Source organism: Miscanthus floridulus, chromosome 8, assembly GCF_019320115.1.
Source record: "Miscanthus floridulus cultivar M001 chromosome 8, ASM1932011v1, whole genome shotgun sequence".
Classification (NCBI taxonomy): domain Eukaryota; kingdom Viridiplantae; phylum Streptophyta; class Magnoliopsida; order Poales; family Poaceae; genus Miscanthus; species Miscanthus floridulus.
The window spans coordinates 53,603,195-53,620,597 of record NC_089587.1 but is presented as its reverse complement, the minus strand read 5'-3'; the positions used below and the strand labels follow the sequence as shown (position 1 = coordinate 53,620,597).

The 17,403-nt window shown below is 45.3% G+C and overlaps 2 protein-coding genes across 2 annotated transcripts; one reads left to right on the top strand and one right to left on the bottom strand.

Annotated features, from left to right (window-relative positions):
* The first annotated feature begins 7,819 nt into the window (after nt 1-7,819).
* On the top strand, nt 7,820-9,879 carry LOC136473533 (uncharacterized). The gene is made up of 2 exons (XM_066471172.1): nt 7,820-8,023; nt 8,713-9,879. The coding sequence occupies exons 1-2, from the start codon at nt 7,820-7,822 to the stop codon at nt 9,877-9,879; spliced, it is 1,371 nt and encodes a 456-aa protein (XP_066327269.1).
* A 1,141-nt stretch (nt 9,880-11,020) lies between these two features.
* On the bottom strand, nt 11,021-11,485 carry LOC136469079 (uncharacterized). The gene is made up of 2 exons (XM_066467407.1): nt 11,348-11,485; nt 11,021-11,263 (listed from the first exon to the last, which is right to left on the bottom strand). Exons 1-2 carry the CDS (start codon nt 11,483-11,485, stop codon nt 11,021-11,023), a joined length of 381 nt encoding a protein of 126 aa, XP_066323504.1.
* Between the last annotated feature and the right edge of the window lie 5,918 nt (nt 11,486-17,403).

The following is a 17,403-nucleotide window of genomic DNA, read 5'->3' as shown; positions in this document are numbered from 1 at the left end:
CCATATATGAAATCAATTTACATCCAAAGGACTATAAATAATGCTAGATAAATTTGTTAGTCCACAATATCACCACTGAGATAATACATGGCATTACAACATCATGTTGACCTCACTTGTCAAATAATCATACCATATATGAAATCAATTTTCATCTAAAGGACTACAAATAATGCTAGATAAATTTATTAGTCCACATTGGTGCAAAATAGAAACTGAGCTCCCCCTAAATAAGTACCACAAGTAATTTGAATGACTTTCAACAAGCACTTTATTCTTTTAAGAATTTGGGAGTCAATTTTCTATTTTGACCAACACAAAGTAATTTGCCATATTTAAATTTCGTTGAGACATACTCACAACCCACTTAGGTTTGATAGATCACAAGCTTCTGAGCAAAATAAGGATATATGAAATCATATGGATCAAACCTCAATTGCATCCCAATTAGTGCTCTGGTTCCTGCCATACCAGACACGTCCGGCAGACATACCGGACACGTCCGGCATGTGAAGAACATAAACACTTTTCCTTTCTACGCTGGCCATATTGGACACGTCCGGTAGGTGCAGGACAGAAACAATTGAAGCGCTGCTTGTGATTCTTCATTTTAGCTCTAGTACTTCTTGTATGCCTGCATCTGAACAAATGCATTGCTCTACTAGAGAGCCATTAAAAGCATCACATGGCAAACATGATAATTATTAAATGAAACTAATTAGCCACTTCCAATTATTTCATAAATATACTTATTTGTGAGCCATTGAGCACTAAACACAAAGTGGCTATCCTATAAGGTTTTTAGGTACTTGTTACCAATTGATTTATCTTTGGGTCAACCATATATGAGATTATGATAAAAATTGATTGATAGATTGAGTGAATATTTTCAATTTGCTTGCTCAACCACCCCGAAGCTTCCATCTCATCACCAAGTACCTACATCATTAACCTAAGCACACTTTGGTACCCAACTCTTGTTGGGTCCTTTTGGGTTAGTCAACAAGTGCTTAGGCACCCAAATGGCTTTAGCACTAGTTTGTGGTGAACACATCACCTTGCTAGTGTTAACTCCGTTTGTGGTCTTCCTAAGCATATTATCATAAACAAATGTGTTTGGCTTAGGAATGTTACCATTTGGGCAATCATAACTTAGATGCCCCTTTCTCTTACAAGCATAGCATATGCGGCCTTTGCTTGCTTTATGCTTGTTTTGCTTGTATGGACATCTATCAACCTTGTGGCCCATCTCATTGCATCCATAGCATCTTCTTGTTGCAACTTGGGCTTCCTTTCTTGCATCTTTGTACATTGGGCATTTCTTGGTAGGATGCCCCAATTTCTTGATCATGAGACAAGCGCTTTGTCCATCACTCTTCATTTGCTTGGCCTCCTTGGTAGAAGCCTTTTGATAGGCGGCTTCAACCTTGTTGGCCCAACTCTTGTGTGGACACATAGCCGACTCATGTCCATTCACTCCACAACCATAGCATGGTCTTTTTTCATATTTCTTGCTCTTGGTTGTGTTGGCCTTGCTTGAAATGTGATTCTTTTGTTGGGATTTGGAGAAAGCAAGGTTTGAACCCTTCTCAAGCTTCTTCACCATGTTAACACGGTTATCTTGAGAAGGTTGTGCTCTCTCCTTACCCTTCAATCGAATCACATCATTTCTTAGCCTTTCCACTTCTTCCTTAAGCTCTACATTTTCTATAAATTTTTGCTCAATCGAAGATTGGCTTGCTTGAGAAGCACACTCATTAGTACAAGAAATATTCAATTGAGAGTGTGTACAAGTGAGTGTGTGAGTAGGAGGTTGAGATGATTTTACCGTTGTAATCACAACCTCATGAGCCACCTCAAGCATAATGCTTGATTCTACTAATTCTTCATGAGAGCACTTGAGATGAACATAGTTTGCTTGTAGCACATTATAATTGCTTGAGAGTTCATCTAATTTTGCCTTGAGCTCAAAGTTTTCCTTCTCTAGTTGTGAAACACTAGAAGAGGAGTTAGTAACTAAAGCATGCTCAATTGATAATTTCTCATACCTCTCATTTATGGCCTTTAGCTCTTGCAATTTGGAGATGAGAAACTTTTCTTGATTTTGAAGTGATTGCTCTTGTTTCTCATTCTCTTCCTCTAGCTCATCATTCTTCTCAACTAGCTTCATGAGAATGAGCTTGTCTTTGTTGCTTAGATGATCAAGAGTGTAGCTATCTTCAATTTCAATATCACTCTCTTCTTGATCATCTACTTGTGCTATCTCCTTGGCTTGATCTTTCTTGCTAGCCTTCTTCTTGCTTTTCTTGGCCATGAGACACAAGTGATGAGTATCATGAGATACTGAGGTTGACTCATCACTTGGCCACCACCGGGCTTGAGCCTCTTGCTCCGGCTCAGCGCTCTTGAGGTCTTGTGAGGCTTCTTCGCTGCATGAAGACATAATGGACGTATTTTCCATTGACACGACCTCAAGTGCATCATCGCATTTGGATTTTCCATATAACTCAACGAGTTTGGTCCAAATGAGATGAGCACTCTCCGAAGGTGGTTGTCCATTGAATATTGCCTCATCTTGAACCTCTGCACTCAATGTACTCAAAATGATATTAATAGCTTGAGCATTGAGTTGCACGCATATCTCTTCCTCTTTTGATAAATTCTTATAGTTGCTCCAATCAACTATAGGAAGAGGTATGCTTGCAAACACAATATGCTCAACAAGAGGACTAATATCTCTAAAAGCATTGAGTACATGAATTGACCAAGGTATAAAGTTTGAACCATTGTTTTGGAGAAGCACCGGCTCCAACTTGATAGGCGTCGACATCCTTTTCTCACGGCGGTGAAGCTTTAGGTGAGAACCTCGCTCTGATACCAATTGAAAGGACCTAGGATGTCGCCTAGAGGGGGGGTGAATAGGCATTTCTGAAAAATCAACACCTTTAAAAGCGGAAACGATTAGTAATAGGAGTTTCCAAATTGGAAACTCCAAATCAGAGTAATACCACCCCTCACAAGTTAGCCACAAAGTGTATAAAAGATACTAGATAAACCTAGGGAGCCAAACAGCTGCAACCAAGGAGTTGAATCAAAATGCACTAGTCAGTTAATGTCGGAAGTCCCGATAGTTTGGGTCAGAACTTCCGACGTGTCAGAAGTCCCGACGTTTGGGTCAGAACTTCCGACGTGTCAGAAGTCCCGACAGTTTAGGTCAGAACTTCCGACGCAAACTGTCAGCACTTCCGACCCCTACGGGAAATGAACTACAAGTGCTAAAATGAACTTTGTGATGCCGATAACTTACAAACCCACTTCCTAGTGGTAAGGTAAGGTGTTGGGTCACTCTCTTGATGTTGATAAGCCACCACTCCGTAGATCGAGGCCCAAACCCTAATGAATAGCTAGAGAGAGGAAGACAACCAAATACATGTAATTTCGAGCAAATCACAACAACAACAAGCACGCGGGAGACAAGAATTTATCCCGAGGTTCGGCAGCCCCACAAAGGAGCTCCTACGTCCTCGTTGTTGAGGTGACCACTTAGGTCGGAGTCTCTTCCACCTCCTTGCCTCACTCAAGGATACCACAAAGGTCACTTGAGTTTCTTCACTAGAAAACAAGGGTAATACAAACTTCCCAAGGCTCTTCCACAAGATGGAAGCGCTTGGGCGACGCCTAGCCGGCTAGGGGAAAATCCCCAAGAGTAACAAATGCAAATCAAACCGGCTTGACGAAGAAATCAAGTGCTCAAGCTTGCTCAAAGTGTTTTTCTCACTCAATCCACTCTCCAATCACTCAAACCCTTTGGGAATTGAAGTTGGAAGTAAAGGAGTGAAGAGAGGGGAGCCTAGAATGCTTGGGGGCTATTTTGGCCGAGTGTTCGTCGCATTGAAATGAGTGGGCCACGGTTAGAATGGAGGAGACGGGTATTTATACTCCAAGTGAAAATCTAACCGTTCAGATCTACGTCGGGAGTTCCGACGCAGATCTCGGGACTTCCGACGTATGAAGAAAACACTGTTCACACGAGGTCAAAAGTCCACGGGTGCAAGTCAGTGTCGGAACTCCCGGCAAACGTCGGGACTTCCGACGGTCGGAACTTCCGACGTTCGTCGGGACTTCCGACGTGCACAGTTGAACAAACAGTCAGCACCACTGATGCCGGGACTCCCAGCCTGGGTCAAGTCAGTGTCGGAACTCCCGACAAACGTCGGGACTTCCGACGGTCGGGACTTCCGACGATCGTCGGGACTTCCGACGGGCACAGACAGCAGGTCAGTAGAACCATTGATGCCGGGACTCCCGGCTTGGGTCGGGACTTCCGACTATCGGGAGTTCCGACTCACGTCGGGACTTTCGACGTCCACAGTCACCGCGCAGGCTGTGACTGGGAGTTAGCGCTTCCGGCAAGAGTCAAGACTTCCGACTGTCGGGAGTTCCGGCTTACGTCGGAACTTCCGACACCGACAGTCACAGAAAAATTATTCTATGTGCTCGTGAAGTGCTAGAGTGTCTCTCTTTGAATTTAATTATTATGCTTGAGCACTCTATCTTCCTCAGACCACCGAAACTTGCATCCCTCTTAATAGTACGGCATACCTATTAACTCAAGATCAAAAGAAATACGAAATTAAACCTTTTGAGTTGATCTTCTTTAAAATTGATGCCGTATCTTTCAATCTTCATCAAGTGAGGGTGCCAACATGTCAATATTGATCTTGTCACTTGAGCATAGCCATCTTGAGCACGTGACTTGATTCCATTCATCAAATATGAATAACTCCAAAATGTATCAAGTCACTTCCATCAAACATTCCAATAGTGATTTGATCCTCCACATAAACATGGCCATCATAGCTTGATTAGTACCTCAACTAAATGCAAGTACTTCCTTCTTCACCCTAGCTAGGTTCTTCGGCCGTCAAGCCGTCGCTTGTCCTTCACCCTTGCTTAGTACCTCGAAGCCCTTCCTTGCTATCTTCACCATCTCAAGCCATCAAGTCACATCTTGTGTTGAATCATCCATTCATGTATTGTCATCTTTTTCATTTCAATTTAGCAAGCTTTACTTAAGAGACCATTCCATATGTAATCCCTCATGTCTCATTAATTAATCCTAACGAGCTTGCTTTCACATAGTACATGGAATCCCACAATAGATAAGCCTTTGTATGAGTTTCATTTGCATTGTTGTCTTGTGCTTGAACTAGATTGTTTATACAACAACACATCATTTTGGCTTTTCATTAAGTATCTGTGAGATAACCTATTACATGTTCACACTTAGCAAACGGGTTAGACCTTTAATCATGTTGTCATTCAATCATCCAAAACCCACTAAAGGGCCAGATGCACTTTCAGGTCTAAATATGCAATTAATTTTTTAACATCTTAACGATCTCAAATAAAAAAACTCAAAACTAGAAAGTTATAGATCTCGTCGAGATCAACAATATTTTTATAAAAACTATCTTCATTTGATTCCGTACAAAAAATATGATTTTTCTAAGACATTAATAATATCAAATCATTTTTTTGTATAGAATTAAATGTGTCGAGATTTAAAACTTTCTAGTTTTAAGTTTTTTCATTTGAGGTCATTAAGATGCCTAAAAAAATTAATTGCATATTCAGACCTGAGGGTATTTTAGACTTTTCACAACCGCGGTTTGACACCGTTAGAGTTAAATATGACGGAAGTGGCGTGGAGGGTTAAAGAGTTCACAGCAGTAGCACCTGTGAGAACTCAACTTTTTTAATGGCTTATAGACAATTACCAACTTTTATAATGGTACGTAAAAGCCTCCTAATCTTTGGCTTAGGTTAATCTGGTAGAGACTTTTATCCGTGTGTCATTATAAAAGTTTGTAATAATTATTCATAAGCCATTAAAAAAGTTGAGTTATCACATGTGCCACTGCTCTGAACTCTTTTGCCCTCCACGTAACTTCCGTTAGATTTGGCTTTAACGGTATCAAACCGAGTGTAAAAAATTGAAAATACCCTTAGGTCTGAATATGCAATTAATTTTTTTGAGCATCTTAACGATCTCAAATAAAAAGGCTTAAAACTAGAAAGTTAGAGATCTCGTCAAGATCTACAATATTTATATAAAACCTATCTTCGTTTAATTCCGTACAAAAAAATATGATTTTTCTAAGACATATTAATCATATCAAATTATATGTTTTTTTGTATGAAATTAAACGAAGATACTTTTTTATATAAAAATTGTAGATATTATAGAGATCTACAACTTTCTAGTTTTGAGTTTTTTTATTTGAGGTTATTAAGATGCTCAAAACAAACTAATTGCATATTCAGACTTAACGGTATTTTTGACGTTTCACACCCGCGGCCGTTGGAGGCAAATCTGACGGAAATGACATGAAGGGCAAAAGTGTTCAAAACAGTGGCACATGTGAGAACTCAATTTTTTAGTGGCTTGTGTGTAATTACCAACTTTTATAATGGCACATGGATAAAAGCCTCAATTGGTACTATACCTGCATAATTAATATTTGGTATAACAAATGATACTATCGACGCAATGTGCAGGCCACCTTGCTAGTTGTACTTAAACGTCACGTCCATTTCCTTCGGAAAATAAGGCAGCAGTTCCTGCCGACAGCAAAAGCTGGTTCATGACTGCACTTCAAGACCAAGGAATGTTGATGGCATGCCATCACGTATTCAGGTCTTAGTCGAGGAGGGTGGTATCGACGTGAAGCCCATCAACGCTCACCTGCCGTCGGCAACCTCCATCATCCATTGGTTGTGTTCGCAGTTAACAAGTCACAAATGATCACCATTCTTTTCTCTCCTTTTTTTTTGGCATGGATACTTTCTTCATCAAGCTGCTGCTCTGTAATCTAGTAGTCTGTAAAAGTAAAACCAACAGGTGCTTCTTCTTCTTCTTCTAGTCATGGCGTCATCAGTTTCCTCGACACAAGTAACCTTTTTTCTTCTTCTTTCACCACCATCACATGGCTGTAAGTTGGAACTAGTACCAAGTGTACTGTCTTCTCTTGGCAATCCCATTTGGACTTCAGTTTAGCGTTTTCACACGTCCTTTGATGGAGCCCTCAGGTCCAGGATATTGGATCCTGCATGGTGGAGCACTAACCGTGCTGCTGCTCCACGAATAGATTACTCATCCTGAGGTCACCTCTGCCTGGAGATCCGAGAAGAAGCACAGAAGAATCTCATCTCATTAATTGCCGGCTTACAACCGATGTTGACTTCAGAATTCTGTGATTTTGCTTAATATAAAACCGTGGAAACTGTCAGGTCCGCAACCTTCAACCTCCACTGGACCGTCTGATGCATAATCGAACGGTTTCCGGTTCATCAGAACATATTCACAAGTGCAGTTGTCGGTAGTCAGTATTCAGTTGCCACTTCTCACCTGCAGTCAAAATTTCCTCTTTCCAGTAAGTCTGTAAGTGCAAGTCAATGCCACATTGTCATCTTGTTGATTAATTTGATAGATTGATTCCGTGGCTCAAAATTTAAAAACAAAATAGGCTACTACTTCAAGATCATGTGCATTGGCATATGAGTAGCATGGAGAGTCCCTCACCTCAAAGGCTCAGCTGTATCCCATCCTCACCAGTGACCTCCAAGCAGAAACTCTGCAAAGCCCTGCCATTCCCAAACCCAGGAAAGCCAAGAAAGAAGCTGTAGCCCCGCCCCCCAACCCATTCACATTTCTGCAGCAGCCAGCAAACAAGGCCAAGATCCTGCAAGCAGAGGAATTGAAGGAGTAATTTACAGTAATAAACAAGAGTAAGTGCACCCTTCACACTGGTAGGACATGGATGGGAGCAAGTACAGATCAAAGGGCTATGCAATGGCCAATGCCGGCAGGAAGCTCCCCTACGTTTTCCTGCTGCTGGTGGCCCTCGCAGCCGGTGTGCTGAGCATCGTCGTCCTGCAGAAGGTGAGGGAGCAGCGCGTCTTTGCTGGGCGTCTCCAGGAACGTGACCGGCAGCTTGTCTCCGTTCGGATCCTTCTCCAGGTATGGACATGGTCATGGATCACCCACCCCTTCTACTTCCAATTACCTGCACTAGTCATTTTCCTCAGTCTAGTTTGTTTCAAGAAACAAAGCAGCAAACCAGATTTCCACAAGAGAGCGTAGCATCTTTTTCAAAAAAAGAAGGGGAAAAGAGCGTAGCAGATCAGAAGCTGCTATTAGTTGTTATTGTCTGCATGTTGGTACCACAAAGTGGCACAATTCAATGTATTTGTACAACACTGACATACTGTTAAGAATTAGTACTTCAGGATTTGCTTACCTCTAAAGGGTTTTATAAAAGGACGACCACTAGATAGTCAGTTTGATCTCAAAATTTTGAATATATCAGAAAAAATTAATGAGAGAGATAACATCTCATTTGTAAGAAAAAAAACTGGCCATTTTTCCAGTTTTAACTAGGTTTTTGGAGTTATTACTTGCAAACATAGTTCCAAAACCAAAGAATCTCTTATTTTATACCCAAAGACTTGCTGCAGTGAAGCTATATTATGCTTGTTTGTAGGCATTTTATATAGTATGACATTTGTAACTAACAGACAAAGAACTTCGATTTCGTAGCTACACTGTTACATGAGCTACACAACCTTTCTCTGTGGCAGATATAGAATATGCGGAAAATTAAAAAAATGTAACTAACTGAATGTTGCTGCTTCATTATTTATTCTCAGAAAGAGAAGGCAATTAACAAAGAGATGAAGAGGAAGGTGGAAGAAATGAAAGCAACGACATCTTCACTTAGAACTCAGAAGATAGACCAGAAAACCAAACTCAAGGGACTGGAAACCACAGTTGCAAATCTTAAGAAGACTCAAAAAGATCTGGAAGCAGCTATCGCAGAAAAAGATAACCGCATCAATATAATGGAAGAGGCAGCCACAAATCTCAAGAAGGCTAGAAAACAACTGGAGGCAGCTCTCACGGAGAAAGACAGACACATCAAACACATGGAAGAGAAGACCAAAAATGCTACCAACACTCAAAAAGAGTTGGAAGCAGCTCTCTCGGAGAAAAACAGCTGCATCAGACAAATGGAAGAGAAAGCCACAGGTTCAAACCCTGACCAGATGGCAGCTCTGATGGAAATCCTGCAACGGAAGGAGGCCGAACTCGAAGAGATCAAGACGAGGTTCCAAGATTTCAAGAAACCAGACAGAGCCGAGGTGAATAGAAAGAGCACTCCTATGCAAATGAACAATGCCAGTGCAACACCAAACGTCGTGCTAGTCACAAAGGCTACAAACTCAAGCAGTGTGGCTCTTCCCATCAAGTCTGAAGAAAAGAGATCTGCCAATTCCACAGCAGTAGGAAATGCCAAACCTGAAGAAAAGAGATCTGCCAATTCCACAGCAGTAGGAATTGCCAAACCTGAAGATGATATTTATGGAGAAAGTCGTTCAAAAAAATCTGGATCCTCTCGGAGGAACAAGGAGTTTCCAAGCAACAAAATGGATAACATTGGACAGTCTGAGAACTCCCTAGATCAGGACAGTGACAGGGTCCGATATAATAGGCTGCTGGAGAAGCAATATACTAAAGTTGCCAACAAAACCAAGAACAACGCTCAGGGTACCTTGGAGAAGATCTCCAAAGATAACTCAATTGGTGCCGGTCATACTGCATCCAAAAAGGCAGTGGAAGGGATGACCGGTGCTGCTGGTGTGAAACCGAACATTAAGATACCAGTAAACGGCGATGAGGCGAAGCAGCAAAACAACAAGCAGAAAAAGAAAAGGTCTAAGTCCAAAAACAAGAAGATGGCCGATGTTGCAGTTGCTAATGTTGGTAGCGCATTCGCTAAACAAAGGACACCGGATGGCACATCAGTCTCAAAGTAAGTTTTCAGACTTACAAAAGGCTGAAGAGAACCTCTTGGATTGTTGGATAGTTAATGGATAAGAAGAGCAATCCTTTTGTATGTTCAAACACAATGGACAGAATGAAGGCAGAATTCAACGCGTACGGAAAATGAAGGCGGATAGTAGCCGAGAAGATGCAGAGGTCGATTCTAGGTTATAGCAGCATATGAGTTCATTTCTACAATATTATGAATTGGTTTTGTCTGCAAAAGCAATCTTGAATTTAGTTCTTCACGATTTTTTGCAACATTGTTCCATTTTCTCTTCCTCTTCTCAACATTGTAAACTCATGCTGAACACTACAGTAATGTGAAATGCAATAGCATAGTGAGTCCTTCAACAGTGGAATGCTGTGTTCCTGCAAGCAAGTATATAGTGACTAGTGAGTCCATGACCCAGCCTCACACCCACACAAAACAACATGGTACCTCAAAACTACAGATACAGAGGTAATGGTATAGTGGTATGGTAGGTGCATTCAGACTAGACTAGATCAGCTCAGCTCAAGTGAATTATGGCTAGATCTAACTGGCAAATGCCGTAGGAACGAGGGAAGCCCACCCATATCGTTCGCCCGTTCGACCTGACCGTTGGCTCTAGGATGGGCAACGGAGACGTATTTGACGGAGATACAATGGTCTTCGCAGAAATCTCAAAAGTGATGGCCAGTGAATGTAGTTCTGAGGTCGGTGATGATGCTGTTCTGGAGACCAAATCTATGGATGATATCTTCGAAGAGCTCGACTGCTTTCTTTGCAGTAGCGGAGTCAAGCGGTTTATACTCAATCCACTTGGAGAACTTATCGATGGCGACGTATACATACCGAAAACCTCCTGGTGCTGGCTTAAAAGGACCAATCATGTCCGGTCCCTAGCATGCAAAAGGCTAGGAGGCTGGAATGGTCTGCAACTCTTGTGCCGGTACGTGGATTTGTTTGGCGAAAAATTGGCATCCTTCACAACGTCGGACGAGGTCTTTTGCATCGGAGATGGCGGTGGGCCAATAAAAGCCTGCTCGAAAGGCTTTGCCGACCAGTGTTCTCAAAGCCACGTGGTTGTCGCTGAAACCAGAGTGAATTTCGAGGAGTAACTTCACTTCGTCTTCTTGGGTGATGCATTTCTACAGTATCCCTTCCTTGGCACTTTTCCTCATCAAGTTGCCATCCACCAGCACGTAATGCTTGCTTCGATGAATTAGGAGTTCGGTTTCAGCCTTGTCGGTGGGTACCTCGGTGCTGGTGAGGTACTTGATGAATTGCTCCCTCCAATCGGCGGCCGGTGAAGGTACTGTAAGTACCAGTTGCTCGACGGGGGGAACTTCCTGAACTTCCGTATCTTCTTTGATGGATGGTGCCAAGAGATCCTGAACGAAGACCCCTGGTGGGATCGCGGTGCGAGAAGAGCCCAACTTGGATAAGTGATCGACGAGCTGATTTTAGTCGCGTACCACGTGGTGGTACTCGATGTCGTAGAATTTTCCTTCAAGCTTCTTGATTTCGGCGCAATATGCATCCATCTTCTCACTGGAGCAAGACCAGTCTTTGTTAAGCTGGTTAATGACCAGTACAAAATCCTCGTACACCATGAGGCGTTTGACACCGAGCTCGATGGCTATACAGAGTCTGTAGAGACATGCTTCATATTAGGCGGCGTTGTTGGAGGCCAGAAAGTGTATCCAGAGAGTGTATCGGAGCTTATCCTTGGTCAGCGTAATGAACAGAATGCCCGTACCAGCACCGTTGATGTTAAGGGTGTCGTCAAAGTACATCACCCAGTACTCGGGGCAAGTAACAGCGATAGGCTCTTGGATCTCTGTCCACTCAGCGATGAAATCAGCGAGCACTTGTGACTTGATAGTAGGCCTGCTTCTAAATTCGATGGAGTAAGTACCGAGCTCAATAACCCACTTGATGATGCGGCTGTTGGCCTCTTTGTTGCAGAGAATGTCCCCCAGAGGGAACTCAGTGACCACAACGATCTTGTAGTAGTCGAAGTAGTGTCGGAGCTTGCGCGATGTAATCAGAATTGCATATAATAGCTTTTGTATCTGAGGATAACGAGTTTTGGGCTCATTAAGTACCTCGCTTATGAAGTATACCGGACGTTGCACCTTGTAGGCGTGCCCGGCTTCCTCGCGTTCGATGACAATAGCTGCACTGACGACACGAGAAGTGGCGGCGATGTAGATCAACAGAGTTTCATCTGGTCGTGGCGCTGTCATGATCGGAGGCTTTGTTAGGAACGACTTGAGTTGCTTGAAAGCTGTGTCTGCCTCCTCCGACTAGGAGAAGCGCTCGGAGGCCTTGAGGAGCTTGAAGAAAGGTAGCACTTTTTCACCGAGGCGTGATATGAAGCGGCTTAAGGCAGCCATGCAGCCTGTAAGCTTCAGTATATCCTTGACACATGTCGGTCGTTTCATCTTGGTGATGGCGGAGACCTTGTCGAGATTGGGTTCTATGCCTCATGCGCTGACAATGTAGCCCAGGAGTATACCGGATGGAACTCCAAAGATGCACTTTGAAGGGTTCAGCTTCCATCGGTATCTTTTTAGGTTGGCGAATGTTTCTTCGAGGTCGGCAATAAGATTATTGGCGGTCTTAGACTTGACGACCACATCATCGATGTAAGCTTCGGCGTTGCAGCCGATCTGTTGATCGAGGCACATCTAGATAGCCTGTTGATAAGTCGCCCCGGTGTTCTTGAGTCTGAAGGACATGGTGGTATAGCAATACACGCCGAAAGGCGTGATGAACGATGTCTTGATCTGATCTTCTTTCTTGAGAGAGATCTGGTGATAGCCGGAGTAACAGTTAAGGAAAGAGAGTAATTCACAGCCAGCGGTGGAGTCAACAACCTCGTCTATCCGAGGTAAACCGAAGGGGTCTTTAGGGCAGTGTTTGTTAAGATCAGTATAATCAACACACATTCTCCATTCTTTATTCTTTTTTCGAACGAGAACAGGGTTCGCTAACCAATCAGGATGATACACTTCTTTTATAAATCCAGCAGCTAAGAGCCATTTTATTTCTACCCTAATAGCCTCCTTCTTGTCTAGCGCGAATCGGTGAAGTTTCTGCTTGATCGGTTTGGTGGTCGGTGAGACATTCAAGGAGTGCTCGATCTTCTTCCGCGATACCCTCGGCATATCTACAGGTTTCCAAGCAAACACATCGACGTTGGCATGTAAGAAGGAGACGAGTGCGCTTTCCTATTTGGGGTCAAGGTGAGCCCCAATCTTCACAGTCTTGGAGGGGTCGTCGAGCCCGAGGCCGACCTCCTTCACTTCCTTGGACTTGGCGGAAGCACGTGGGAGGTTCCAGTCTGGTATCTCCATGTCGACGGGTAGCATTTTGGCTTCGGCGACCATGCTGGCCATCTAGATAGAGAGGTCGGTAGCTTCGGCGAGAGCGAGACTCTGTCTCACAGGCGTAGGCGATGGAGAGGATAGCCCATAGGGCCAGAACTCCTGTAGGCGAAGGCATCTTCAGCACCAAGTACGCGTAGTGTGGTATAGCCATGAACTTGGCTAGAGCTGGCCGACCAAGTATGGCCTAGCTCCTTTAGGGCTCTGGCAAAGAGGAGGTTCAGAGCGCTCCCACCATCGACGAGCACTTTTCTAAACAACACCTTTTGGATGGTTGCGTCGAGGACAAGGGGGAAACGCCCTATGTAGGGAATGTCTGCCCATTGGTCGTCCCTGCTGAAGGTGATGGGAACCTCAGACCATGGGTGATAGCTAGGGTTGGTGACAGCGTCCTTCGCGGTGACGTTGAGCACCCGCCGTGCGGCAAGCTTCTGTTCCCTTCTACTTTCGGTGGAGGCAAGGCCCCCAAAGATGGTGGCGACCACCTTGTCGTGGTCCTGGAAAGCATTGCCATTGCCCCCAGGTGGTCCGCGACCTCCGATTCCGTCATTGGCGTCGTCGTCCAGCTTTTTGTTCTAGAATTCCTTAGCCAACCCGAGGCATTCCTTCATTTTGTGCTTGGCATTCTTGTGGAGCGGGCACGGGCTGTCGAGGATCTTCCTGTACTATTCATCATAGTTGCGCTTGGCGTGAGGTTCATTGACGGCAGCGATGATGTGGTCTGGCCGACGGCGGCGATTTTGGCCAGACTTGGGCCCTTCTTGCCAATCTCGACCGCTGTTATAAGGATAACTATGGTCGTCAAAATGGCGGTCGCTGTGGCATCGATCGGCGGGGCAGTCGTCATACCGACGTGTTGGTCGTTGGGTGCTCACATCCTCGTTGAAGCACACCTCGGCCTCCTCAGCGTTGGTGTACTGGTTGGCGGTGGTGATCGTCTCGTCGATCCCAGTAGGCGGCTTGCAGTTGAACTTGGAGCGGAGCTCATGGTGGTGGAGTCCTCGGATGAAGGCGGTGATGACCTCAACTTTCGTGATGTTGGGGATAGAGTTCCTCATCTCAGAAAAGCGTCGGATGTAGCTGTGGAGGAGCTTAGACGGCTTCTAGTCGATGCGGTTTAGGTCGTGCTTGGTGCCCGGCCGAGTGCACGTGGTCATGTAGTTATCGGTGAAGACTTTTTTCAAATCCTCCTAGGATCCGATGGAGTCCGGGGCAAGGCTGGTAAACCAGCTTATGGCAGCAGGCGTCAGCATGATAGGAAGATAGTTTGCCATGACATTAGAGTCTCCTCCAGCGGCGTGGATAGCAGTGGCATAAGCCTACAGCCATTGTGTCGGGTTCATCCTTCCTTCGTAGGGCTCGACCCCAGTGATCTTAAAACCATGGGGCCACTGAAGTGTTCGAAGTGCCCTTGTGAAAGCTAGAGGCCCCTCAGGGTTGTCGACACCATCGTCTACAGCATTATGGTCAGCGATAGGCTCGAGGGCTGAGTCCGGGTTGCCATACTCCTGCTCGTACTCCTGGCGGTGACATACTTTGTCTTCATGGTGATCGAAGCAACGTTGCTCGATACGCCATCGTGCATCCTAGAGGTTGCTGAGGTGCGCTCGAGCGTCCTGTTCGACCTCCTGGTCGTGTTGGCGATGGTGTTCGGCACGGTGGCCCTCGGCTCCCCCTGGAGAGGTAGCGACTGGTCGGCGAAATGACTTTGACTGGGGCGGCGATTAGATCTCGACATAGCTGATCGGTGAATCGCGCTCGTAGAGCACGAAGGCCTCTGATCCTCACGAATCTCATTAACCTGACAGTGTGCCGCTTTAAGCATGGCGACGACCTTGGCGAGCTCGAGCGTTTGCGGGAGACGAGTGAGCTCATTAGCGGCCACTGCCAGATTGGCGCTTGGAGTCTTGAAAACATCATGGCCATCAACGCGGAGAAACTCTTCATCGAGGTTGCGCTGGAGTAGCCTCCCTTGCGAGTCGAGCTGCTGCTCGGCCATCACGAGGGCATGCTCGTTTGCTCGGCGTTGTGCATAGTTGATGTTCTGGTTCTCGCGAGCGGCACATTCCTCCTCGGTCTCGCCGTTTTGAGGAGGGCTATCGACGTTGACGTTGAAGATCGTGCCCCCCGGAGAGGAGGGAGAGGAAATTGTTCAGTGGAGGTTTCGGCGAGGGTCTCTGTGGAGTCTTGGGACTCGAAGCTTGGACTCTCCTCTAGGATGGTGTGGAGGGATGCCCTAGGGTGCTAACTGACATGGAGCATGTTGACGGCCGGCGGAGGCTGGTCGACGAACTGGTCGGCGAAAGGATGAGCGTCTCCCACCTGGTCGGCGAATTTGCCCCTTAGGGCATCTTGGAAAGTGGTGGCGGCGTTGGTGAGCCCGAAGGGCAGAGCCATAACTCTCGGAGTTTTTCGAGCAGCCTCCGGGAGGTCTAGATTGGTGGGTGGTCGGTGCTGAACAAGGGTGTCCAGAGCTGATTTGGCGATGGAGAGGCAATCAGCGAGCTTGTGACCAACCTGGTCGATGGATGCGATCAGATCATTGCTGTTGATCTGCCTCCTCTGGTAGCAAGGAAGCAGGCAGCGGGTTGTTGACGAAGGCGACCTCAGAAGTGGTTCCGAGATCGGATCTACAGTCGTAGGTGTGGGGGTGATCGGCGTAGAATCGATCTGCACCGGCTCAAGGAGCTCTCTGACTCCATCAGCATTGATGATCCACGAGATCAATCCGACCGTGAAGATCTGGCCGGGCTACGGGAGGGACGAAGAGCCTACGGAAAAAATCATCTTGTTTGATAAAGGAAAACAGCACGCACAGCCCCTACCTGGCGCGCCAACTGTCGACAGAATATCATCGGCAGTCCTCCGAGGGGTATCCCACGAAGGTATATTGATCGGCAGAGGAGCGTGAGATCAAGAACAAGAAGGCAATAGACACACACGAGTTAGATAGGTTCAGGCCATCAGTATGACATAATACCCTACTCTTGTGGTCTGTTGGTTTGTATCAGCTATCGTATGATATTGCGTGAGTTTGGAGGGGGTCCCTACCCGCCTTATATAGTTTGAGGAGCAGGGTTACAAGTCGGTTAGATCTGAGAAATAACTGAAAAGTAATAACTGATTACATGAATCTTAGGATCATACATATCCTAACAGATCTCGTAGTATCTTCAGTATATCTTCTCGGTGTCTTACAGGAGGCGCCGAGCAGAGTTGTGCCCCGCAAGGCTTCGTCTTGTGGGCTGGACCGCCCCTAGGGGCGCAGCCCATATGGTCTGCCATAGGTATCCGGGGTCGTACCCCCCACAGATGTACATGCCGAGGTTCACCAAGGAGGCTCTGATCTATGCTTTCTCCCATCTGGTTGATAACAAGGCTCAAGATGATGTTTTTGTCAACATGACTGACTCTCACCGTGTCCTTTGGCTCAGGACATGGCTTGCCAAGCATTACTACATGTAGATGTATCTACATGCTTGCTGACTGATCTGTGTTTTATGGAGTGAAGCTATCAACCTGCTGCTTCCTCCTCCTTTTGTGCTGTGACCTCTTTTGTGCAGGATAGAGCTGACTGGAGCTTGCAACACTATGCTCCATTTCTTTTGGTTTGAGACAGCATGCTGGTCTCTTTAGCTAGTTACCTCATGGTTGGGTGGTATGTTTAGGTTGTAGGTCTGAGAGTGGCAAGTACCGTGGTTGTGGGTTAGGTGCCAGGAGCACATGCATTAGCTCTGTGATGATGTATTTGATCAGTTAGTTACATTGCCTATGATGTCATGGACACTTGATCATGGTTGCAGTTATGGCCATGGATTTATTTCATGAGAATTCATTAATTGCCTTCTGTTGATTTTTTTCTTCACTTGGCTGTGATATCCTGTTATTCATACTTGCTATATCTGAGCACAACTCTTTTGCCTATTATGAAGTTCTTTTGCATTCATGCATGATCTGAGCATAACTCCATTGCCTTTATGATGACCTGATTCATTTGTGCATGATCTGAGCACTACTCCATTGCCTATTATGAGGTCCTCTTTGATTCTTGCATGATCTGAGCACAACTCCATTTATTTCTTCTTTCCTTGCTAATTGTTTCTATTTCAATATACTCACATTGTATTACTGAATTTTAC